Source organism: Sander lucioperca, chromosome 9 (genome assembly GCF_008315115.2).
Source record: "Sander lucioperca isolate FBNREF2018 chromosome 9, SLUC_FBN_1.2, whole genome shotgun sequence".
Classification (NCBI taxonomy): domain Eukaryota; kingdom Metazoa; phylum Chordata; class Actinopteri; order Perciformes; family Percidae; genus Sander; species Sander lucioperca.
Genome location: NC_050181.1, coordinates 5,052,554 through 5,078,063, shown reverse-complemented (window position 1 = coordinate 5,078,063; position 25,510 = coordinate 5,052,554). Strand labels below are relative to the sequence as shown.

The 25,510-nt window shown below is 41.0% G+C and overlaps 1 protein-coding gene across 15 annotated transcripts in view; it reads left to right on the top strand.

Moving 5' to 3' along the window:
* LOC116045857 (receptor-type tyrosine-protein phosphatase mu) overlaps positions 1-24,548 on the top strand; it is a 157,913-nt gene extending 133,365 nt beyond the window's left edge. For 13 of the 15 annotated variants that reach the window (XM_031293787.2, XM_031293799.2, XM_031293798.2 and 10 more), the window contains 11 exons: positions 3,975-4,072; positions 6,779-6,895; positions 8,020-8,174; positions 8,528-8,663; positions 10,536-10,685; positions 11,083-11,256; positions 12,589-12,720; positions 19,818-19,943; positions 22,433-22,596; positions 22,798-22,933; positions 23,569-24,548. In XM_031293787.2, the coding sequence (XP_031149647.1) occupies positions 3,975-4,072; positions 6,779-6,895; positions 8,020-8,174; positions 8,528-8,663; positions 10,536-10,685; positions 11,083-11,256; positions 12,589-12,720; positions 19,818-19,943; positions 22,433-22,596; positions 22,798-22,933; positions 23,569-23,622 (1,442 nt within the window). In that variant the 3' untranslated portion in view covers positions 23,623-24,548. The remainder of the gene's footprint in view (positions 1-3,974; positions 4,073-6,778; positions 6,896-8,019; positions 8,175-8,527; positions 8,664-10,535; positions 10,686-11,082; positions 11,257-12,588; positions 12,721-19,817; positions 19,944-22,432; positions 22,597-22,797; positions 22,934-23,568) is intronic. The other 2 variants (XM_031293788.2, XM_031293791.2) reach the window with 2 other exon arrangements.
* The last annotated feature ends 962 nt before the right edge of the window (positions 24,549-25,510 follow it).

Here is a 25,510-nt window from a genome sequence, read left to right as displayed (position 1 = left end):
TCTGCAGCTGTCACACTCCTCGCTTCTGAGGATGAACAGGCCTAGTCCCAAAACACAACGACGGCTGCAGCAGCATTAGCTCTCTGACAGCTGGAAGTGAAGCTTCTGCTGGTGTTCTTCCTCTGTGAAGTTCCTCCTCCAAACTTCTCCAACGAGGCTCCACGCACACCGTACTAGAAACACTGCTCTCACCCTGTAGTTCCTCAAGTGAACTCTCGAACCAATTACCCTCCTAACCTGTTGCTAAAACCTTTACGACTGTAAACATTTCCTCAGTGAGGCTCTTTCTCAAGATGTTTTGTTTGTTTGAGGCTTCTTTAAGTTCCATACATCTGCACGTCTCCCATGTCAAAGTCACACACTTTGTTTAGCCAACCATCCGCCCTTATGTCCACCAGAAGAGGTTCTGTGGCGCTACCACAACATTATATTACTTCTGCCTTTGCCCCTGACAAGCAACAGTCATTATTCACATAATCACAAGAGGTTGTCAGTGAGAAAAACGTAGGTCACAAGTGTTTTTCCTAAAACATTTTCAAAGATGTAAATATTAATTTATTCATTCATTTACAACTCGTTAACACAACAGTCAGTGTCAGCTTGCAGCAGGAGACACAACAACGTCTGGATTCCAAACTGATTTAAAATCAAGCTTTTTTTTTTTTTAGTGAAGCTTGGTAGAAACACAAAAAAATGAGCCTTAGAAATATTAATACTCTTGCGTCTCTCCACCATTTCCATGGGAAAGCTGTCAAATTGTTTGTTTGAGATGTTTGTTCTTATACACCTGTTTATCAAGAGCCATACTTACTTCCTTATGACAGGCATCAAGTTTAGCGCTGCCCAGCGTCTCCTCCTCACCTATTCTCCATCTCTTTATGTATATGGAAACACAAATTGGCTGGCTGAGGCTTGGCAGAAGCCTCCCATTGGATGATTTACCATATAATGCCAAGTGGTATTGTGTTACTGAAGTCCTACACACCAGCTGTCCTGCTTCGTAGTCTCGCTCTCCCAAACTTCTCAGCAGTGTGTATCCTCCCTCTGGACAAGTGTAGGAGGTAGCAGAGTGGGTGGTTCAATCATATTGGGTAGTTATTGGAGAGACTGAAAGTGACTGGAATTGGAGATTGAGGTCCTACGATACAATCAAGATGAACCATCTCATGCATAGCAGAGGGAATGTGGGAATACAAATGGAAGATATCCAATTGGGATGGAAATAAGACAGCAGAAGTTCAATTCTCAATTTAAAAAAAAAATATATATATATATTATACTGCGAAATGTTCTTGTTTTCAAAAAAGAGACACATGAACAGGCTGGCAGCACAGACATGATTGTGGAGATGGTTTATTTTGAATCATTTGTCTTTTTCCAGCAAAAAAGTCTCCTGAATTTAGTGATTTAAACTATGTCGCATGAGGCTGTACCTCAGTGCAGTTGGAGGATAGACAGTCAAGAACCACTTAGGCACCACAGAAAGCAAATCAAACACAGCTTGATCAATCAAGTCATTAAAATGGTGATGGCACTTTGTTGATGCCCTGAGGGAAATGAGGTTGTAGCAGAAGACCTAGCAAATAAGCAACACAAATACTACAATAATAGAAAAAGATGCTGGACCACCTGGTGTCTGATAGCTTGTCCTATAAATTATCAATTACATACTGTAAAACCTTTATTTATTTTTGGGGGCATGTTTGCCTTAATTTGATAGTTTAATTTGATAGCGATACAGACAGGAAATGAAGGTGTGGGGGGGGGGGGGGGGATGACAATCAAGAAATGTCCCCAGCCGGGATGTTGTGGTTATGTAATATGTGTCTTAACCACTGCGCTACCAGAGGCCCCTTAAACCTTAATTTTAAGAAGAGTAACATATGTGTTTCTTCCACCAAGCAAGTAGTCTACTAGTTCAGTCAGTGTTTGAATAGGAGAAGACATTCTGTCATGCTTTGTCCTGCTCAAGTAGAGCGGCCAATTTGCAATTCAGTGATATTCCACAGTACATTTTATTTTTTACCCTGGGGGCGTCTTCGTGGCTGAGTGGTTAAGATGCGTATACCAAATACTCTGATTGCAACGATTGCAATTTCATCCACATAGATGCAGAAATGGCCCAGAACATACTTGAAAAAAATTACTGTAAATCTTTTGTCAGTGAGAAATCTTTTACATAATGTCAGTGTTGAATCTCACATCAAAGTGTGGAGACTCACCAAACATTGTCATCCAAAAACCAATAAAAGGTAACTAAATTGTTGTACATGAGCTGTTTTTCAACAGGTTTCAGGGGCCTAAAGGCTATTTAATTTATTTACCCAATAAATGATGAGGAAGAAAAACTAATAGTTTGTATCTGTGCAATGTTCAAAAGAAGGTGTGTGTGTGTGTGTGTGTGTGTGTGTGTGTGTGCATAATTTGTCATGTCTCCAGGTAATTTGGGCCAACGCAAGAGTATGCAAAACTGCAGTGATTTGCATTCCCTAATTAATTTGTCAAAAGCATTTTTTTCACTTGGTGCATGATTAAAACTAATATTAATAATTTTAATTAACCAGAATAATAATTAGAATCCTATCAATCCACAATTATTGCTCAGTGAAGTTTTAAATATTGGAGGCATTCAATGGCTCGCTGCTCATTTATTTTGATGTTCACCACGTTAGGGTCTGGTTCGGTGGAAAGGTGGGTTTTGAACAGATGAGGTGTAGGGGTAATTACTTTGAGCTTTCACACACACACACAAACACAGGCTTTAGCCTCATCTTTAAAAAGATGTATTTGCACTCTCTTATTTTCATCTGTATTTAAGCCCTCTGCTGTAGAGTAAGCACTTTGCTATGAATCAGTTGTAGGAAGAACTATGAATAAATCTAGTTTGATATGTTTTTCAATGCTCGATCCGAGGAGTGAAAATGGAGGGGACATTCTCTATAAACTGCATTGTTGCTGTAGCACTATAATACCTCCAAATCCCCTGTGTGTATATTGTGTGCAAGATCTGCTTTTCGGTCTGCCTCTGAAGACAGAAGCGTTATTGGCGTGAGGTTCAGAAATCATGTTGCCACAGTGTATACATAAAAAGAGAGAAGTTAACAATACATGCAATTGATATATTTAAAAAGTAGTGCGGAATAGGGCATTCAAATATACAAACAGTTGCTGTTCATAATCATGAGATTAATATAGGGAAAGATGCACAGATTAAGAAGAACAATGATAGAAAATGATGTGTATAACAGTTTTTAAAATTAATATTTTACCACTCACTGTTTTTCCTGACACTATGTACTTAACTTTGCCAGACTGCTTGTACTTTCAATTTATTGAAATCCTAATACTCCAACATACAGTGATATTTTAAACGGGCAGGTTGCTTCCAACTATGTGACATCACTTTGGGGAAGGCCCTTTCCTATTTGACAATGCCCCCATGCACAAAGCAAGGTCCATAAAGAAATGGTTTTCTCAGATTGATGTGGAGAAACTTGACTGGTCTGCATGGAGCTCAACTACATACAACACTTTGGGGATGAACTGGAACACCAACTGTGAGCCAGGCTTAATCGCCCAACATCAGCGGCCGACCACAGTAATGCTTTTGTGGCTGAATGGGAGCAAATCCCTGCAGCCAGGTTATGTTAGAGGTTCAACAATCACATATGGTTGTAATGCTCACGTGACACTTTGTTTCGGTGTCCACACACTTTTGGCCATATAGTATGTATAGTAGTATGTATTGATAGATTAGAAAAACAGCCTGTAGTTAAAAATGATTCAAGTGCAATGCACGACAGAGTATGCAATTGACAACTCAGATTTCTTTGAAGGTCAAGAGGACAGGAAAATAGCACTGTTGCAATGAGCACTATAAAATGGGTACAGGATCAATAGATAATATGATATGGTGACTGTACATGTAATTCACTAACTCAAAAATACTCATTCGCTCTCTCTCACCCTCTAAGGCCCCATGCAGGAGACGGTCTTCGACTTCTGGAGGATGGTCTGGCAGGAGAACACGGCAGCTATCGTCATGGTGACCAACCTGGTGGAAGTGGGCAGGGTGGGTATTAATTAGATGTTCACTCTAACCACGGATCTTAAATTAGATTACCTTGCCCCCAGTCGATTGACAGCCGGATTGTATCTCAAGGCAAACAGAGCCATCTTTTTGTTTGATTGCTTTTGTGTGTTTGGACATGAGTGCCCAGATGTTTCTGTGTGTGTTCGTGTGCTGGCTTAGTGAGGCATGTGTCTCGTGTGCCGCCAGCTCTTTTTCCATCTATCTGATCAGTGAAAAGTGAGGAGAAGCTGATTGATGGCCTTCATTACCAGAGAGGCATCCAGGCAACTGAGTACTGTTTCATCCGAGTGGCTCTATAACAGTAGATTATACTCCGCTGTAGGTGCCAGCTCCTACCAGAAACATCTCTTAATGTTGACCTCTTTGGTCAAAAGGCGACTGTTACTGAGTGTTGAGGATGGTTCATAATGTTGAAACTAATTGTAGAGCCTTGCCTTTTTTTGTTCCCTATAGCATGTGGTCTGCCTTAGAAGAAACCGAAACCCAGAGCCCTACTTCAGTCCTAATTTGTTCCACTTAACTCCCACTGTAGTTCCTCCTGGTTAGGTTATAATCAAGAGAAAATGAAGGTCTTAACGTACAGTGTAATGCTTTGACTGCCAGGGGATTTTCTCGAAGAATTTTAAACACATTCATGCTGAAAGCCCCTTAAACACAGGCACACCTTGATTTCGCTGATGTGCATTTTTGGTGGGGCTTAAATGTAGCAGAGCTGATAATGATTCATGGGCCCATCTCTAGGTACCTCATTAGGCCATTCTCTACAGTAGCTGAGCCCAGCCTGCCCCGCCCCACACCTTCTCCACACCTGCTTAGCTGCGGTGCAGTCCTCGGTGGGCCCCGGCCCCCAAACCGTCTGTTATATGATCCTTGTCCAATGGCGGGCGGTAGGCACAGTTGGTCACAGTGACGGTGGCTCCTCAGAGGGCCCCATAAAAATCACTCCGCCATATCACAGTGGGCCATCTGCTCGGCACAGTTGCTGATGAACTCTGGGAAATCCTGGCACACACAGCCTCTGTGTCCCGCTGGTTTCACACATAGGGGCGGCGCTCAGCGTACTTTGATGTATGAGAGATTTGGTTTGGAAGGTAGTGTGCTGATGTGTGTGATGAGGTGATGCTACACGTGCTTCTTTTCCATAGACTTTATCCGTATGAGCAAATGAGTTCAAGTGCTGTGCACACACACAGTCACACACTCATAAGTGTGGCCACACAAAGAAGAACATCTGTGTGTTCGCTGGCATAATTTAGCCCAAAGGCTAACTCCCCCCCCCTCCACACCCCCCCCCAAAACCAGGCGCCTCATTCAGAGTGATCTAATAAGGTAATGGCTTTTGCCTAATTCAATCTGGCTGGAAGCGGACGGTGGATTTGTGATTGTCATCGGGGATTAGTCATCAGGGGTGTCAGAGAGAGGGAACTGAAAGTCCCCGTCTGTCTGTGTCACTCCACAAACCAAAATCTCATTTCATTCCTAATCAGGGCATAGACTCCAGAAATGAAAATTGAATCTAGTTGTGGCTGTTGTCGCATTTATCCCTCATCAAAAATTATCATTCTCTGATATACCTCCATGATCTCAATCTCTGTTACTAGCCTTACTCCCTAAGTATCAACAGTTTAATTGAATGGGTGGGAAAGGAGGGGGGTGGGGGTAATTTTGCACTATTATGATACCTAATACAAGTAATAGGTTTCTGTTGGGAAATCTGTTTTAAACAGCTGAGGGTTTATGTCCTATTTCTCCGCACTAGTCAAAACCTTAAGGTGGACAAATAGTCCACCTCCTCAGTGTCTATTCTGCTCTGTTCCAGATTCTGTACAGTCTACCTTTCGACTTATTTTCACATTATCGATGTGAGAAATGAAAAAGTAATAATGTGAGAATGAGCTCTCCATCAATAACCATAAGATTCCCATTAACAGCAGATCTTTGACAAGGGGTTGAAACTAATCTCATTTTGACTTCAAAGAAATGCTTCAGAAACTGAAATATCAAGTGGCAAATGCGAGTTGATGTTGTGACAATTAAGGCCAATTTATACTTCTGCATTAAATCGACACCGTGGGTTGGTACGTGGAGATGCGGACCCTACGCCAGAACCTACACCCTAGCCTGACGTGCAGCTCTCAAAAAAATTTACTACACATCGCAGCGACGCACGTCACTCTGCTGTGGCTTGGTAGCGTTGCATTTCCCCCTACTCAGTTCCGGGTTCTCATTCTCCATAAACAACATGAAATCACAGAAAGCACAGGGGAGACATTTTGTTTCTCTCACTATGCCTCTAGAGTTGGTACTCGCTCCGAAGCTCTACCACACACCCCACACACGCATGCCGGCCCTGCTATTTTCTTAAAGAGATCGACGCACACACCAACAAATAAGTATAAACTTCAGGCCGCTTACGTAGGCTATGGTGAAAACCTCTGTGTGAAGCCTCCGCAGAAGCATAAACCAGACTTTAACTTTATTGGAGAAAAAGAAATGGCCTGTCAACTTTTTGCGAGAAAATGAAATAAAGCTGTGTGTGTTTGTGTGTGTGTGTGTGTGTGTGTGTGTGTGTGTGAGAGAGAGAGAGAGAGAGAGAGAGAGAGAGAGAGAATGTAAATGCATTGCAGTTAGCATATTAATATAGTGTGCATGTGGTTATAGAACACTTTCTTTTGTCACTCTCAGGTGAAGTGCTGTAAGTACTGGCCTGATGACACTGAGATCTACAGAGACATCAAGGTTACGCTGATAGAGACTGAGCTGCTGTCAGAGTACGTCATCAGGACATTTGCAGTAGAGAAGGTACACCTTTTAACTTCTATTGTCCACTAAGAGATTCGAAAGACAACATTTATACAATGCTGAGTACTAGACCTCAACCTTTGGCCATTAAGCAGTTTGGCTGAAGATGTTAATGGGTTATGTGCATAGCTCATAAGCACCTTTTTAAAAGTTTCTTTCCTACTGTGACTTGATTTAAAAAAAAAGGAGTTAGTTCTGTTTCAAATGTACCTTTTATTACAACAAGGTCATAGCACTGTTGCTTGTGCTGTCATATGTGTTGTCAATAGTTTCTTTTAAATAACTCAAAATCCTCTCCTTACAATTGTTTTCAACTAGCAACAACCAGCATGATTCTAATGTTTTTTTGCTTTTTCTCCCCACACATTTCTAGATTTAAAGCCATTATTTGAAGGATTTTATTAGTATTGGTATTTGTATTGGCTGGTAGGCAGCAATGCATGCAGCTCACAACCCCCATGCCACAGAAAACACTGAGATGAATGGTTTTGGATTGTACCAATTTTCACCGGAATTGTTCAAATCTTTAACATACAAAAAATGCATGCCCCCAGAATAATATGAAAGCTGATATAATCAATTATATTAAATATGTAAAGTAACTCTAAGAGGAGAAAGGCCATGTCAAATAATGCAGTTCACAGTAAAGCCCAACACTGTTGCTAAGGAAGGATAACATGCACTGTTCACTTTATCTAACTAGACTAGTGTGAGTGTGTGACTCGTAAGCCAAAGCAGCAGGCAAGGAGTCGTCTACCTATAAAGTACTGTGTGTATAAAGTAAAGTGCTGTTTATATGTTAAACTCGCAATGTCCAGATTATAGATGTAACCTGTGTCTTTGGATGGAGATATGACTGAAAGCACTACAGTACAATAGGTAAAAAAAATAAGGCTACAGTTGCCTTGAACATTTTTGCTGTTTGAATTGTTAGATAAGGAAGGATTTGCTTAACCCCTCCTAGACTTTGCCCATGAAGTGTGTGTTTGTATTCAATCCAACTCTGTATTTGCTTTAGAAAGACCTCTCACATCGTCTGCACACTGTATCCTCTGTCTTCTCACCACATCCCCGCCGTCTTCTGCTGTGCCTTGTGTGTTTAACATGATGACTCTGTTCCTCAGAGAGGGGCTCATGAGATTCGGGAAATCCGTCAGTTTCACTTCACGGGCTGGCCGGACCACGGGGTGCCCTATCACGCCACGGGCCTGCTGGGTTTTATTAGGAGAGTCAAGTCCAAGACTCTGACCAATGCTGGGCCCATGGTGGTTCACTGCAGGTTGGTGTGCACTAGAACTGATCACTGATCAGTGTTTCATAATTTAGTTTCTACTCTGCCTAACCAGTTTATGTATACATGTTCTTCTCTGTCCTACCAGGGAGTTGACATTATTCTCCACTGTTTCATTCAGTCCATAGCTTGAAAACGAGCAGTGTTCAGCTTTGTGAAAAGAGACCTGTGTACAACTGTATATTATGGCTATTAAAGGCAAAAAAGCAGAAGAAGAAAATATTTCACATTTTAATTATGCTATACTTTGAATGTCAAACTTTAGGTGTCCTACTGATATGGATAAAAACAGTGTTTTCTATTACACCCCTGATGTTTGCAATCTGTGTGTTTCCCTGCAGTGCCGGGGCGGGACGGACAGGCTGCTTCATCGTCATCGACATCATGTTGGACATGGCGGAGAGAGAGGGTGTGGTGGACATTTACAACTGTGTGAGGGAGCTGCGCTCACGGAGGGTCAACATGGTCCAGACTGAGGTATGGTGAATCTGGTCCCACAGTGGCCTCAGCAGAGCTGCCCACAGAGACTCATTAGTAAAAGGAAGAGTGAGGATGCAGCTTGACAGGCTGTTGCCATCAAATTTGGATTAACTAGTATCTGCGAGTCATTCTTAGCATAAGCCCCACTTCCCTGCTGCTCCAGAACAAATGCTCCAAATGAATACCAAAGAAAGGAGCTCTTTTATGTAAATAAATGAATTATGTCCAGGAAAGATAAATCATCATACCTGACATTTATTAGTCAATATTTCCGCAGAATAAGCGATGCAGACATTTTTCAAGTTCCACTTCAATTGTTGCATTTTTCAAACAGTAGGAATATATTTCAATATGTAACTAAACTATACAAATTATAATTGACCCCTATGTGATGGCTGTAGGGCCAGTGCTCTTCAGTGCTTGTTTTAACCTGCTTGAAATATTGTGTTTATATGTACAGCGGTTGAATTTATGGCTACAACTTTACATTTGTTTGATCATTTTCACAAAAGACATTTATTGAAGTGCACACGCTAACCACTTCCGAGGATGCTAAGCACAAGTGCTTGGCAATACATGCTATAATAAAAGGGTTTAGAGGCTTGTAACTGAGAGCAGTTAGCTCATATTGATGGCTGAAAACATCCCTGGCTCATCCTCCAGCTTTATGCCGGTGTGGGCTACCGAGAGGACTTTGTGCTTTCCTGAACACCGGCCATCTGGAGGTGTCCATAGTCTCGTTGGATGCATCATTTCACCGTAATTCCCTTTAAATCACAGGCGTCATTGGACTTAATGGGCAAATGTTTCATCGTTGACGTCCGAATTGGGATTTGAGTAACTGGAGACCAAATGTTGTTCACCCTGAGTCACTCTCCTCAAGTTCAGTGACCTTCAAAGAGTGTGTATGTGTGTGTTTTCCCTCGCAGGTGTTCAGGCTCGTTTGCACGGCTCCTCAGCCTGCGGCCAGACACTAACTTTCCAACATGGTTTAATCTGTCCGCGGAAATGAAAAGCCTTGTTGTTGTTTATAGTTTATGAGCTCAGATAAGATCTTTCAATCTGTGAATTCGGGTTTGAGCACCGTGTTGCCACTGACCCTCTGACCCAGCCCGAGCTAGTCAAACTCTCAGGTCAGCAGTTCACGTTCTGCACTCGGCTTAACAAATGGCAACACATGTTTCTCTGTCAGTCTGTAAATCAGTGACCCCTGTGCATGTGTGCGGATTTTGGTCCGAAGTGACAAGGGAGTGTCAGCTGAAAATGTCACTTCAGAATAGATTTGCATCAAGCCTCCAGCTGTGTCACCATGCGGACTGCTTGACTGACTGATGGGAGGAGGAGAAAATGTGGCGCGATTTCCAGTTTTTGCTCTACATAAAGTTAAGGACAGCTGGGGTTGTTTTTGTTGTTAAGACGTCAAACTTGTTCATGCCTTGATCATAACAATAATGACGAAGCTTCAACCTGGCTAAGGTCACCAAGGTTTAACATGGTCATGACAAAAATTTCAAAGGTCATTGTATTTGACAAAATACATTTCTTCAAGCCCTCTAAATAGTTTAAGGTTTTTAAAATGTCATCAAATTTTGAGTTTTATAACCAAATTAAATCAGCTATGTAACAAAATATGCAAACATAATTAATGTGACCTTTGAACACAGACAATGACAAATCTTAGTCATAGAAACTGCCTCAGGGCTAAAGAATAATCATGGTTAGGTTGTGGAAAGGTCATTGAATTCTTCTAGCAAAAATGCAGAGGAACACTGGCTCGTGCATTTCTGCTGCTGGTAGAAAACAAAATCATTTGTTGTCATGAGACTTAGAAGTCTGATAGATCCGCAATGAGGATGCTGTTTTTTGCAGGAGCAGTATGTCTTCATCCATGATGCCATCTTGGAGGCATGTCTCTGTGGCGACACCACCATTCCAGCCGGTCAGCTCCGCTCCGTGTACTACGACATGAACCGCCTGGACCCGCAGACCAACTCCAGCCCCATTAAAGAGGAGTTTAGGGTGAGGAGACTTAAACATAGGGCAAATAAGGCACTTTATGCAAATCCCTAATAAAGCATTATCTCAAGTGCAGGATAAGTTCAAAACAACAGTAAACATGTTGTCTCTTGATGAATGGTGCAGTCCCCCTCTGGGCCAATCAGTGGCAAATACATCACCTTGCTTTAATCTGTAATAGTAGCACCCCTCCTTAGACCAATCAGTGTTATATGAGATGCATCGCCCCCCTAAGTTTAATCACGGTCACATCAGGGGAGTAAGAGCTATCGCTAATGTAACTGATTAAAGAATTGCATTGTTAATTACCATATTGGGAGATAATTAGCACACTCAAGACCTGAGTGCCTACCTTCCTGCATCGGTATGACAGTGTGTAATTCTGCTTCAACCCTGACAGACTCTGAATATGGTGACTCCCACGCTGCGGGTGGAGGACTGCAGCATCGCCCTGCTGCCCAGGAACCATGAGAAGAACCGCTGCATGGATGTTCTTCCTCCAGACCGCTGCCTCCCCTTCCTGATCACCATCGATGGGGAGAGCTCCAATTACATCAACGCTGCGCTCATGGATGTAAGAGTCAAACACAGACGTGAACATTTCACATTTTAGGGAATACTCACTTTACAGAGTCACTTAAAGGAGCATTCCAGCATTATTGGAATTCTTGCTAATTGAATTCCTGTGATTTTAAAGTGGTAAATTGAAACTGAGTCACAAGGCAGGAAATTGCAGCTGTGTGAGCTGAAACTTTCCCACATGTTGCTTTTCTTCAACGCTAATCAGTATTGCCAAAGCAGGTATTTTGCCTTTGACAGTTAATGGAAAACATCATGGTCTATTAAGGCTACTGTAAGTCACATTGGTATTTCCACCTCTTATACAATGGAATTCTGTTGGGTAAATTTTAAACATTGCTAATGTTTAAATGCCCGAAAATAAATGGATAGAAAATACATTCCTGTTCTTTAAATCCATTGTGGCTGTTCTAACAATATCTTGAAGTAGAACCTTGAGACTTAAACTTTAGTTCAAGGTTTAAAGAACTTTTAGGTCTCACATGGACACCACCACACCACAGGATGTAGAGTGAGATAAAGTGACAAGGAGCACTAGACAAAACAACTAAATGTGCATGCTGCCCACCCACCCACAAAAGAGAAGGCAGTAACAAACAAAAGGACTATGTTCGATGTTAATTGAAATGTATTGTGCTGACAAGTCGTCTTGTGTAAGTAAAAAATAAATATATGGAGAGAATATATATATATATATATATATATAAGTAAAATAACATAAGTTAAAAAGGAGTCAGAGTTGTATCACAAAACCAGTGACTCAAGTCAGATGTTTAACAGTTGCGCTACAAAGTGGAACTTGGAAACAACACGTGGCAAATTAGACTATTGGACAATTAGAAATTAAATTAGAATTCAACAATGTAAACTCATGGCAAGACGAAGATCAAGCTACATAATCAAAAGTTTGAATGTGCAAATGCCATGTTGTTTTAATTTAGACTACCCTCATGGACATACTAGAGACTTGACCTGACTGGACTAACTGAACTAAAATGCACAAAGGGACAACTCAAAATAAACCCTAAATGCAACGTATAGCAATTTTCAAGTGTTAAATGTATTCAGGGGGACCTTACAAAGAACACCTTGACAAAGCTCATGTCCAGTGATGGATTTTTTGGCTCTTGTCTGGATTGAGCAGGCGACCTTTCAGGTACAGGATCCTCTGAGTCACCACTGTGCTAGCCAGAAACCACATTAAAAGTGCAGCGTTCTAATACAATCTCCCTAGACATGGAATCTCCATTAGAAAACATTGAGGTATTTTAGTGACAGTGTTTCTAATCTGTCTCTTGCTTCTTTTTCTCCCTCTGTTTTCCTCCAGAGTTACAAGCAGCCGTCTGCATTCATAGTGACCCAGCACCCGTTACCAAACACAGTGAAGGACTTCTGGAGATTGGTGCTGGATTACCACTGCACATCCATAGTAATGCTCAACGACGTCGACCCAGCCCAGGTAAACCCGACCTGATACATGTGGGGGGGGGGGTATTGCAAGAAGCACACTGACAAACAGATGTAGTTTCTTTTATTAGAAGTCTGAGTCTAATAAAGTCACACAAAAGGACAGTGTGGGAGTTGGATTCAGAGAGAGATTGCTTGTTTGCTTTCTTTCAGTATGAACCTGGGAGGGGGGTTGGGTTGGCTGGCAAACACGTATATGTGTATACAGTATATGTTTGAAATGAGGTGGATGCTGCAGAGTGGAAGAGGACTTGCCATTAAAGCGCAGGTAGATGGAGAGACAGGCCTGTGGAAGAGACTATCCAGATTTCTCAGCCCGAGGCTCTGTCATAACACTCGCGGATCAAAGCCTGAAGCCCGGCTTGCTCTCCCCATCCAAATCCCCTTTCCCTCGGTGACTGACTGACTGGCTGGATAGAAAAGGCCTTTCATTCAATATTCTCACTGTAGCCAGCCAAGGAAACAGCACAGGTGGGAAGGGAGGAAGGGGGTGAAGGCATAGATGGAGATGAAGGAGGTGGAGGTTTACTATCTTTTCCATCAGCATCTTTGTTTTTGCATCTGTTGAATTTGTCAAATTTTGACAGGCTTTCAAAGGAAGCTAGAAAGTGCTTGCTGCCACTCAGACTGTTAATGTGTTTGTGCTCTTTTGTGTGTTAAAGAAAGTGAGCGTAATATTTGTCTGTCCATTTATATGCGTGTACTCAGGCCTGTTATTTTCATTCTTCTCAGGTAGTCTCTTTTTCTCTTGTTAGTTCATGACTCTGCATGTAGGCATGTCTGTCTGTCTGTGCAGCATCTGTCCATCTGTGCATGTACACTTCCAATAGTCTGATTTAGTGCTGTGAGGCCGGCGCTGTGCTCTGCAGGTGCATGTTCTTAACTGGGCTTTCTCTCATGAGGAGTGGAAATAGGAGGAGATTTTTCAGCTCTTATGATGCTGTCCCAGGGGTTTATTTATCTTGCTGCACTTTTTAACACTGCTGTCAAAGCAGTCATTAATGCTATCAATGACTGCTTCTTAATGCTTTTAACTAATGCTACAGCTATGGATTATGTTTTGTTTTACATTAATCTATTGATTACTTTTTCAAATAATTTACCAATTGTATACTTTTATATATCTGTTAAAATATAGCAAAAAATCACATCAAAGTTACCCAAAGCCCAAGGTGACATCTACAAATAACTTGTTTTGTCCATCCAACACTCCAAAAGCCAAAAGTATTCAATATACAATGACGTCAAACAATGAAAAGCAGCCAATTCAGTGGTTAACTTTAACTTTTTGTCATACTTCACACCTCAAACCGTCACTATATCCTGACAGTACTACATGTGACAGATAATCTGTGAAAAAATCACATTCTCCTCCTTCTAATGGCATTTGCAAGGTTCTACTATGCTCAAACAAAAACAACCAATCAGAGCCAAGGTGTCCTGATCAGATATGAATCAAGATTCTGTTACTGTATTGTCTATTTCTCACCACAAATGTTTTCATAAACATTTTAGTGTACTGTTTAGCTGTAAAGAGAAAGTTTGTGCCGGCTGGTGAGCAGTGCTCGGTTTTGGCTCTGGTTGATTGCAGTTCACGAGCAGTCATTAATCACATTTCCATCAACATATTTTTACGCGCATTTTGAAGTATGGGTCCCATCTAGTGCGGCATACACTTGTAGCACAAGGCGCATAGTGGAGTTGCGGTGCGCTATTGCCTGTGCCTCAGCCACATCGGGAAAATTAACGAATTGTTTCAACAGCTTGAATCGTATGGCCCTGCACACCGCGTATACACAGCGGTGAACGGTTGTCTCGCTGACACCAAATGTCTCTGCCACAACCCTGTATTCTGAACCGGTGGCCAACTTGTACAATGCTATCTCTCTCCATGAGCAAGCCGGTTTGCAATCTACAACCATGCGTAACGTCAACTTGTGACGAAACTACGCTTCGTATTACTGTTGGGATTTAATGACAGTTTCAGCAAATATGACTTATTTTTATATAAGTTAACTACCATATTGTCAGCTGTAACATCTGAACACCATGGGTTACAACTGAGTGTGTGTCAAATAGTTTGCAAACATACAAGTCTAAACAGTAATGTATTAGGGGTTAAAATAAAACATAACTACTGTATTTCAACTGCTTAAGTTGAAATAGTTAGTTAAAGTAATGGATAATCAGTTGAAATAGATAGCTATTGGACAAGTGGTGATTAAACTAAAAGCAATTAGTCAAAATAAACGGATAAGCAGTTTAAACAGTTATCTAAATTGTTAATTATTTATCAATCAACCATCTTTCAATAAATGTACAGTATCTATCGTTTTTTTTTAACAATGTTTTTATTAATTTTCATTGCAAATACAATTTTCAACAAACCCCCCCCCCCCCATCCCAACCCACAACAACTTTTCTCTCTCAACCTCTGCCGTAGTACAACAATCAAAAAGCAAATTATGTGATAGTATCACAGTAGCAGCTCCCCTATGTCTTCTTCTAAAAACTGGTCAAATGGCCTCCAGATTTTCTCATATACCCCCAATTTGCCTCTCAATATATATGTCAGTCTCTCCATGGACATAAATTGCGCCATATTCTTGATCAAAGCACCAACCCCTCTCATTGCAATTGTTTGTTATAATTTCTTCTAAGGATGAGAGTGGAGGAATCCTGACTGATTGGTTTTGCAGAGAATAAATAAAGTTCCTCACTTGGAGATATTTAAAAAAAGGTTTCCTTGGAATGTCACACATTAGAGAGATTTCTTCAGAGGTCATTAGAATACTTTATTTAAAGAGGTCACCTACTTTACTTATTCCTTTCTTTGCCCATATCTGGAATCCTGCATCCAGCTTGCCTGGTTTAAATCAAACGTTGCCCCACACAGTTCTTAAGTACTTTAGCTTGGCTGAATACAGGTACAAATGCAGTGGTACCTTAAAGGAGCCTGACTCTATGTCCATCCAAGAAGGAGCATCTCCAGAAGAAAAATAGAACATTATAGTTCTCAATTGTGTTGCTAAATAGTACCAATAAAGATTTGGACATTTCAGCCCCCCAGCATTAAATGGAAGATACAGCAGAGATAAGCGGATTCGAGGACATTTCTTATTCCATATATATTTCCTGAGTGCTGCGAGTTTCTTAAAGGAGAACTCCAGGCAATTTTTACGTTAATCTTGGTCGCTATACTTTTTTGAGTACTGTCTATAGCAAAAACCACGAGCCGAATTGGTGCTAGCAACATGGAGCTTCTGTAGCTAATGCCCAGAGCTCCCGTTAGCTAAAACGGCAGTTATGGGGGCATAAGCTAAAGAGTGCCTTTGTGCCTCTTAACAGACTCAAAATGCTATTAAAATGTCTGTGCAACATGAACAGGGTGCTTACATGACAACAAGATGCGTTTAGCAACTTAGCCATTGTTGAAATTCACATACCCTGTTAGCTGCTAGCTGCCGTCTGGAATGACTGAGTGTGTTCAGCCAGGCTCCGGTAATAATCATCACGCTGCAGTCCTGTGTGTATTTGTAACATAAATATCCATTTAGTGTGCAATCCATCTGGCGTTGGTGAGTAGGAGTCTTGTCCATGTCGATCGTTGTGGTTTCCTTAGCCGGGCTAGCATGCCCAGCCGGCGTCCCTGCTTCTGCTTCCTCCCCGCCCTCCTGGCTTCACGCGGCCGACAACAATCCAACGAGCGCCCGCTGGTCTGGTGGATGTCTTCCTGAAGACCGTTCAAGCCTTCGCCTCGAAAAATTGTATTTTATTTCCCCCTCAAAAATAGGTAATTGAGCACTGTAGTGGTTATGACCATATTAGTGACTATGCTACATGGAAACGGACCAAATTATGTTTGGGTCCTGTACAGTAAAAGTGTTTTAGATGGCTGGCTGTAGTCTCGCTAAGTCCTGTGGGAATTCAGTTGTAGCAGGAAAAAGGTAAATAGCAAATTCCTCTGTACAGGTGTGATGAGATCCCACTCTTTACAGCACAGGCTTTCTTCCTCGGTAGGCATTGGGTCACAACACCCACACAAACACCACCAGTTGCCCGAAATCCGTGTCCTTGAAGCAGATGCTTCATCTGCCAGTTGCCCCTCTGTCTGTCTCCTTCTTTCCAACTCTTGTGAGGCTAGTTCTTCATCTTTATACTCGGGTTCGACTAAATAAGGACGACCATCAAACTCAAACGCCTCTTCCATGTGTTCAGTATCTTCTATATTCTTCAGTTACGTTACTCCAAACTTCTTCCCTAGTGAACAACTCCGATCTTCACTCTTCACACACTACGCTCCTCCAACCTGCACACTACTATTTACCTTTTTCCTGCTACAACTGAATTCCCACAGGACTTGGCGATACTACAGCTAGCCGTCTAAAACACTATTTTACTGTACAGGACCCAAACATAATTTGGTCCGTTTCCATGTAGCATAGTCACTAATATGGTCATAACCACTACAGTGCTCAATTATCTATTTTTGAGGGGGAAATAAAATACAATTTTTCACGGCGAAGGCTTGAACGGTCTTCAGGAAGACATCCACCAGACCAGCGGGCGCTCGTTGGATTGTTGTCGGCCGCGTGAAGCCAGGAGGGCGGGGAGGAAGCAGAGGCAGGGACGCCGGCTGGGCATGCTAGTCCGGCTAAGGAAACCACAACGATCGACACGGACAAGACTCCTACTCACTAACGCCAGATGGATTGCACACTAAATGGATATTTATGTTACAAATACACACGGGACTGCAGCGTGATGATTATTACCGGAGCCTGGCTGAACACACTCACTTATCCCAGACGGCAGCTAGCAGCTAACAGGGTATGTGAATTTCAACAATGGCTAAGTTGCTAAACGCATCTTGTTGTCATGTAAGGGCCCTGTTCATGTTGCACAGACATTTTAATAGCATTTTGAGTCTGTTAAGAGGCACAAAGGCACTCTTTAGCTTATGCCCCCATAACTGCCGTTTTAGCTAACAGGAGCTCTGGGCATTAGCTACAGAAGCTCCATGTTGCTAGCACCAATTCGGCTCGTGGATTTTGCTATAGACAGTACTCAAAAAAGTATAGCGATCAAGATTAACGTAAAAATTGCCCGGAGTTCTCCTTTAACCATTCCTGCAGGTGGTGCGAGAGGGATATTTTTAAATAAATACATTAATTTAGGCAATATGTTCATTTGTAATATATTTATTCTCCCTATCATGGATATAGGTAAGGGCATCCACCTTTCTATAGATTTATGTACTGAGTTAATTATTCAGTTTGTTGGTGCTATAGTTTCTAAATGAGGTGTTATTTTGATGCCCAAATATGTCAAATAGATGAGATCTTGAAAGTAAATACATATTGGTTTGTATATTGTCATGCATTTCCGTTAAGCAGCAGCATTATTGATGATTTTGAAGCATTTACTTTAAATCTGGAGATACTACCAAACAGGCCGATTAGATCTAACAGTGCTGGTGTGGTTGTGTTTAATTGTTTAAAGAACAAAATGACGTCATCAGCCTATTCTATGATCTCTGCTGCCAATTGTAAGATTGTAGAGGTGAACCTTGGGGACAACCTCTTTTAATATTAAAGGGCTCAGACACAACTTCATTTGTCAGAACCTCAGCTATAGGGTTGATCCAGTTAAGGAAAGTATTTTCAAAACCAAATCGAGCTATAAAGAGCTATCGAGCGTCAAAGATACAAGTCCACTCAACCCTATTGAAGGCCTTCTCCGCGCCAAGCAAGAGAAGAGCTGTGTCTTTATCTTCTTTTTGGCTGTACAGTACATTGAGAACGCGCCTTACATTATGAAATCCTTGCCTTCCCTTTTATTTCCTTTTTGGTCATCCCCCACAATACTTGGAATCACACCCTCTAGCCTTTTCGCCAAAATGTTCTGAGGATTTTTGTATCAGTGTTTATCAAACTTATAGGTTGCATATTCTCACATTTAGTGTTAGGTTTTCCTGGTTTTGGAAGCAGGATGATTAAGGCCTCTCTCATTGAGGCAAAGAGGTAACCATTGTTGTAGGATTTTAGAAACATCTCATAAAGCGGAGTTGCCAATTTATCTTTAAAGTATTTACAGTATATAAATCAATTGGGAGGCCATCTGGCCCTGCTGCTTTCCCAGCCTTCATTGCACCTATAACTTCTAATCCAGGCATTTTTTACTTTCCTCAGAGATTTGAGGGATATTGAGTTTGTTTTAATAAATTCAGTCTGGACATCCGCATTAGTAATGTACTGTGATTTTTAGAGATTTTCATGAAACATTTTAAAAGCTGTATTAATTTCCAGCAGGTCAACAATAGTATTTCCATTTGCCTCCTCAATGAAATGTATTACCCTTTTGGTTACCTGTTGTTTAATCCACCATGCAAGAAGTCTGCCCGGCTTTTCTTCCTTATGAATGTATCTTTTGATTAAGTTTTTTTCTTTACATAGCAGATTCTCAAATTTTCTCTCAGCCAGAAAAATAGGCAAAAATCAGCTTTTAAGAAAGAATGTGTTTTTTTTTCTGTGAAGATAGGAACAATTAGTCAAGGTTTTTCAGGAATTTCTGTTAGATGTGTTTTGATTCTGTTGAACAAAGGATCAACTGAAAAGGAAAACTCTTACTTGGAGCATACCTACGTTAAGTGTTTGGTCTACCAAAAATATATTCCAGCTTTTGTTTGAATGTTCTCCTGTGAAGAAGCAATTCATCATATTCTAAAAAGAAAACACATCACCTGTCCTCAAACTTTGTAATCCCACATAAACCTATTTTACATCCACGTGTGAGGAGTTGAAATCAATGCCACTGGCTTCAATTAGTATAGTTTGGATTCCGTAACTAATGAATCATCTTCCATCTTTGTTTTTTTTGTGTGTTTTTCTGTGTGTGTGTGTGTGTGTGTGTGTGTGTGTGTGTGTGTGTGTGTGTGTGTGTGTGTGTGTGTGTACGCTTTTCTTTGTGTGTGTGTGTGTGTGTGTGTGTGTGTGTGTGTGTGTGTGTGTGTGTGTGTGTGTGTGTGTGTGTGTGTGTGTGTGTGTGTGTGTGTGTGTGTGTGTGTGTGTACGTGCCTATTTTGTTTAGTTGTGCCTACAGTACTGGCCAGAAAACGGAGTCCACCGCCATGGTCCCATCCAGGTAGAGTTCGTCTCTGCTGACTTGGAGGAGGACATCATCAGCAGAATATTTCGGATCTACAATGCAGCACGGGTACGGTCACACTCGCAGGTCACGCTTTAAACGGAAAATCATATGTTCAGGAGAAAACTACTAACACTACATTTATGTGATCATAAAGTTTTTCTGCTCTGCTGCCCATTTTTTGTAACTTTCATAACTTGTCTTCTATGGGGTGATGACAACAGCCAATTTATTCTGTGAATGCACACCTCACACGTCCCACTCATACGCCGGCCTGTCCATTCAAGCTGTGTAGAGTCAGAGTCATTCTGTTCTTTAACCATGCCTCTGCACTAGTGATTGGATCGAGGTGTGATTGCCTCAAGTCACATGTCTTCTAGACAGCTTGAGAACTTTTCACACGTAGTTAGAAGGTAGAAGTTGAAGTGACTGTTACTTCAATCAACACCTTTTGGGTAGAGGGTGAATCTACCTCAAAGGGTCACTTTGCCCAAATTACGACAAAAAAACACATTCACTACACTAGACAGCCATGTGAATAGTTTGGGTTTTAGTTTATTACTCCCCGTTTTGAGATATTGTCTCTGAGATTTCCTTTTCCACCACAATACAATGCCCTGAATATTTTAGCTTTTTAAAATATCGTCAAGTTTGTGTCATTCTGACTGGACCGTCAAATCAATGGAGCGAAAGTTCTATTACTGGGGAAATATTGCTATCTATAGGTCCACCCTTACATTGTCACCAGTCGTTGTTCTATGCTACTACTACTACTACTAATTTACTACTTAGAATGCTATTCCCAGATACAATTGAGTAAATGTTCTTCTGTTGGCCTAATATTCAATTCAGAGTAATGAAGAGCACGTTTACACGTTTATTTGTCAGCTGAACATTTATTCTGTGAACTTTACTCCAGCGTAGTAATGCTGGTTACTCCAAATCCCTACCCTACATACTGTATGTCATGTAACTTAAAAATAGTTACACTAGACCATTTTTGCCTCTTTTTAGGTTCAGAAGTGAAAACGAGTCATCCTCAACATTTGTTGTGTTCTGGTTTTAGAATGATAAAGACAGTTGGAAAACAATTAAATACAAAACAGGCATGTAGGCAATACAGGATGATTTTTTTTCCCTTGGCAACTCATATTTTTCCCAAATGATGTACAGATTGTAGTGTTCTATTATCAAATGGCTTGGAAAAAATAGTGCATATAGCTGCCGTAAATGGAGAAAAAAAATCTCCCCAGGGGAGCATGACCCCGAACCCCCCAAGGTTTGGGCTGAGCCCCGAATGTTTACGTCGGGCTCTGCCCCTGGTTCACAAGATGAATCTGAGGGGTCACAAGATGACTAATGGGGTAGGAGAGAATTAAGCACACATATTTTCATAATTCCCCCAAAAAGTATTCAAATGAAACAATGTATGTAGAAGACCGCAATGTCTACTTGTCACAGGTTGACGTGAAGAAGTGTGGGCATGATTGGTGAGCAGTTCAATCAAAGATGTATATGATAATGATTAAATGGTACGTTTTTCCTTCATTTATTTGAATGTTTTTTATCAAGTACTGTATTTCACAAGGAAACCACAAAAATTTAAGAAAAGTCAGAAGAAAATCTGCTACATTGGTGTAAAAGAAATATATGCTTTCTTTCTTATCCCTTTAATCATCCTGTGAGTGTTTCCTTCCTTGTTTCCCTTTGGGGGGAAACAGATGGCCCCAAGATTGAGAGCCACTGTTTTAGATAATTCACAGACCTTGCTGGAAACTGGCTGTTGACAGCGTGTTGACCATCCAAAAGCAACATGCACACTGATTATGGAAAGACAAGTTGTTTAACAAGCTTTAAAATGTCATATTTCAGTTCAAATGTGAGCACCACGAACCAATTTCACTTTTTTATTATTGGAGTGTAGGATTAAATCTCAGAGACACATATCTCAGAACTTTGGCAATTAAAACCAAAACATTCTTCATGGCTAGGTACCACTACAAGTCAGACTATGGTTTCTGACCCTTTAATTTTGAGCTACCAGACATCAATGCACAGAAAGGGTCCTGACCTATGCCAGCATCACCTGCAGTCACCTGCGTAAGCTTCTTACCCCTACAGTCTGCCTGCAGTTGTCAACAATCACTCCTCATATGAACGTGTTATAACAGCGTCTGGCCGGCAGAGGCATCACCACCGCATTAAGTAGCGTACAATCTAATCGCACATGACCACTGACAACTGTTACTGATCAATATGTCTGAGTGTGATTTAGAGTGTCTGCAGCTCAGATCTTAACTATCTGTCTCCAGCTGTGACTGTGCTCATTTACCATCCGTCTATCTGCGCATTCATCTCTTCAGTGACTCCTCGTGCCCTTATCCATCTCTTGTCCTATTGGTCGCCATCGAGGCTTAGCTTAGCTGCATCTTTACAGTCTGATTGCATCTTTGCACAGCAGCGATTAACCCGACCAACCCCTCCCCACTCCCCCGCCAAGCCCATCCTCACCCTACTGTGTGTTAACCTGGGATAACCGGTGTGTCCTTCCCCTCCAGCCTCAGGATGGCTACCGTATGGTGCAGCAGTTCCAGTTCCTGGGCTGGCCCATGTACAGAGACACGCCCATGTCCAAACGCTCCTTTCTCAAGCTAATCCGACAGGTGGACAAGTGGCAGGAAGAGTATGACGGGGGCGAGGGACGCACTGTGGTCCACTGTCTGTAAGTTATCAAGTCAATGCTGCCATTAAAAATGAAACATCTCCACCTACTGACTGAAGAGCTTTACTGCATCAAAAAGCTATGAAACTCCTCACCCCTCTGTCAGCTGTATTGTCAACCTTAACATTTATGTGTTAAACTAAACTTGTCTTAAATGATATTTAATTTTCTAATGACTCGACTCCTTTGTGACAACTCTAGGAATGGAGGCGGCAGAAGTGGGACATTCTGTGCCATCAGTATTGTGTGTGAGATGCTTCAACACCAGCGCTCTGTGGATGTTTTCCACGCTGTCAAAACACTAAGGAACAATAAACCCAACATGGTGGACCTGCTGGTGAGGAGCACTGCAGCAGCACTTTTGTCAGACTTGTTAGTTTATTATAACCTCACAAAGGACCAGATGGTAGCCACCTCCTTCAAAATCCTCGCTCCCAGTTTCTAACGAAGGCTTTCTGTCATAAATGTATCATTTCCAAGCCAGAGCCAAGATAATCCTGATGGCAGCTGTTGAGTAGTACTCCCTGGTGCGATTTTATTGACCTTCATGTGTAAATCTGTGTATTGCCCCTTTAGAAGTCACTTAGACTTTCTTGTGGTCAACAAGTTACCCAACTTTACATGTGCCTGCATCGAGATATTGTGCATCTTAACTATTTGGTATTTACAGCAGATAAATCCATTCATAGAAATATTTACAAATACTATTTGACAGGTCTTATTAAAATTGTATTTTATACTTGTGTGGCTTTGATTGCTTTCAGATTATTTTAATTATTAATAAAGAAAGAAATGTTGTCCACAAATTACAGTGAAAATATCCCTAAAAGCTACCTGCGACATTATTTAAAATCCAATTATACCAAAGTTTAGTCCAAGAAACATTATTAGTTTATTTTTTTCATTAGTCTGTACATCTCTAAGACTGGATTCAAACAGGCAACTGACCATTTCTTTCTCCTTGTCTCCTAGGACCAGTACAAGTTTTGCTATGAAGTGGCACTGGAGTACTTGAACTCTGGGTAACTCAGAGCTACTGAACCCCCCAGAGACTTAAAGTTTGGGACATCACGTCAAGACTTGAGCTCACATGTGTGCATTGTGCTAAGTGTGTGTGTGTGTGTGTGTGTGTGTGTGTGTGTGTGTGTGTGTGTGTGTGTTACCGACCCAACAGGAGCAAGATACACACACAACCATACATGCAGCTTGTTTGACCAGCTCTCTTCTTCTCCTTCTAGTTGGTCTAGATCGGGAAAGGTAACAGAGTTGTACAGTGTTAAATATCGCAGCCTGTTTCTGTCAGTACCGGCTAAGGAAGCCAGCGGGAGCACAATGAGGTGTTTGTTTTTTCCTCTGCAGTGAATGGCCTCCTCTCTGGATCCCTCTTTCTTTCTGCCTCTATCTCTTTCAGCCGCCTGTAGTTCTGTGGTTGTTGCCTTGATTCCTCATTGGACAATGAGCATTAAATGCTCTCATTTTCCATGGAATGCAATACACTGTACATAATGTTAATGTGTTCATTTTATTCTGATTTTTTGTATTTCTTTTTTCATTCATTCATTTCAAAGTCATTAAATACAGGAGCTCAAAGCCTAAATGTTACTAAATGTCCTGTAAATGTATGACTTCTAAATGATTATTGCTTCATACTGTATGTTGGGGACAGCTGGCTCAGTCTACATCTGCTTACCTTATTTCCTGTACTGGGATCCAAAGCTTTATTTGCACTTCCATTTGAATTCTTGTTGTGCATATTGTACATATTTCTGTAGATTTATTTATTCACGATATGTACTTTTTTTGTGACTCGCAGTAAGTGACAATCATATGTTCTACACGTTGATTTATTGACTGTATTGTGTGCTTTTGTTGGTCATATTGTGTGACAGATCAATTCAAATGTAAAGACAAAAGATATATAAATGTATCTACAATATAGACATTGGATTATGTACAGTATGTCTGCCTCTTTTCTGAGTGGAGCTGGAAAATATGTCATAAGAGGGACATCTTTTGGAGATATGAGGAATTACACAATCCCCTACATGTTCACAACTTTAAAAAGAAGCAACAGTAGTGATCCGTTTTCATGACTTTGTCTGCAGTCATTCTGTGTCTGATGGCTTTCCTGCATTTTGGCAAATGAATATAGTTTGTTTAGAAGCATTTGTTGGATGATTTTGAAATCTAAGTTCTCAAAGGCTGAACAGTCACAACACGGGGCAGTGATTGGACAACAATACAACTTCAGACAGGTAAACCATCTGACTTGGGACTTTGCAGTTCAAAGGTTTAGTGAGAGTTACAGTACGAATGATGCATTGTGATAATGTTGACAGGTATAAGCCCAAAATATGTATTTTTATATTAACACCTTGAAACAAAACAATTATATTCTGACAATGCTTTAACATCTGAGCTCATGTACTGTTAGAGTAAATACAGGGGTGCAGTTGATGGTCACACTTTAACTTCCTTTACCTTCAGTTTACCATTATTTTATTGAGTTCAGGGGTTTTTTTTTGCCAAATGACCATTCACAGATAAATGCATCACCAGTATGATGAACACTGCAATACAGTTGTGTTCAGAATAATAGCAGTGTGTTTAAAAAAGTGAATAATGCTCAAAAATAATGCTTTTAATTCCATAATATCAATACATTGGGAACACTGCACGTTCAATTCCAAATCAAAACATGACCAAAATTGATCAAGTTTCAATTATACCTTTACGGAAATTGAAGAAAAAGGAATATTAGGCTGTTCAAAAAAATAGTATTTGCATTTTTCTTTACAAACTCAAACATTTACTGTATAAACAGAAAAATGTCTCAAGGGTTTGCTTTACTTTGAATCACTGCACTAATATTTAGTTGTATAACCATTATTTCTGAGAACTGCTTCACATCTGT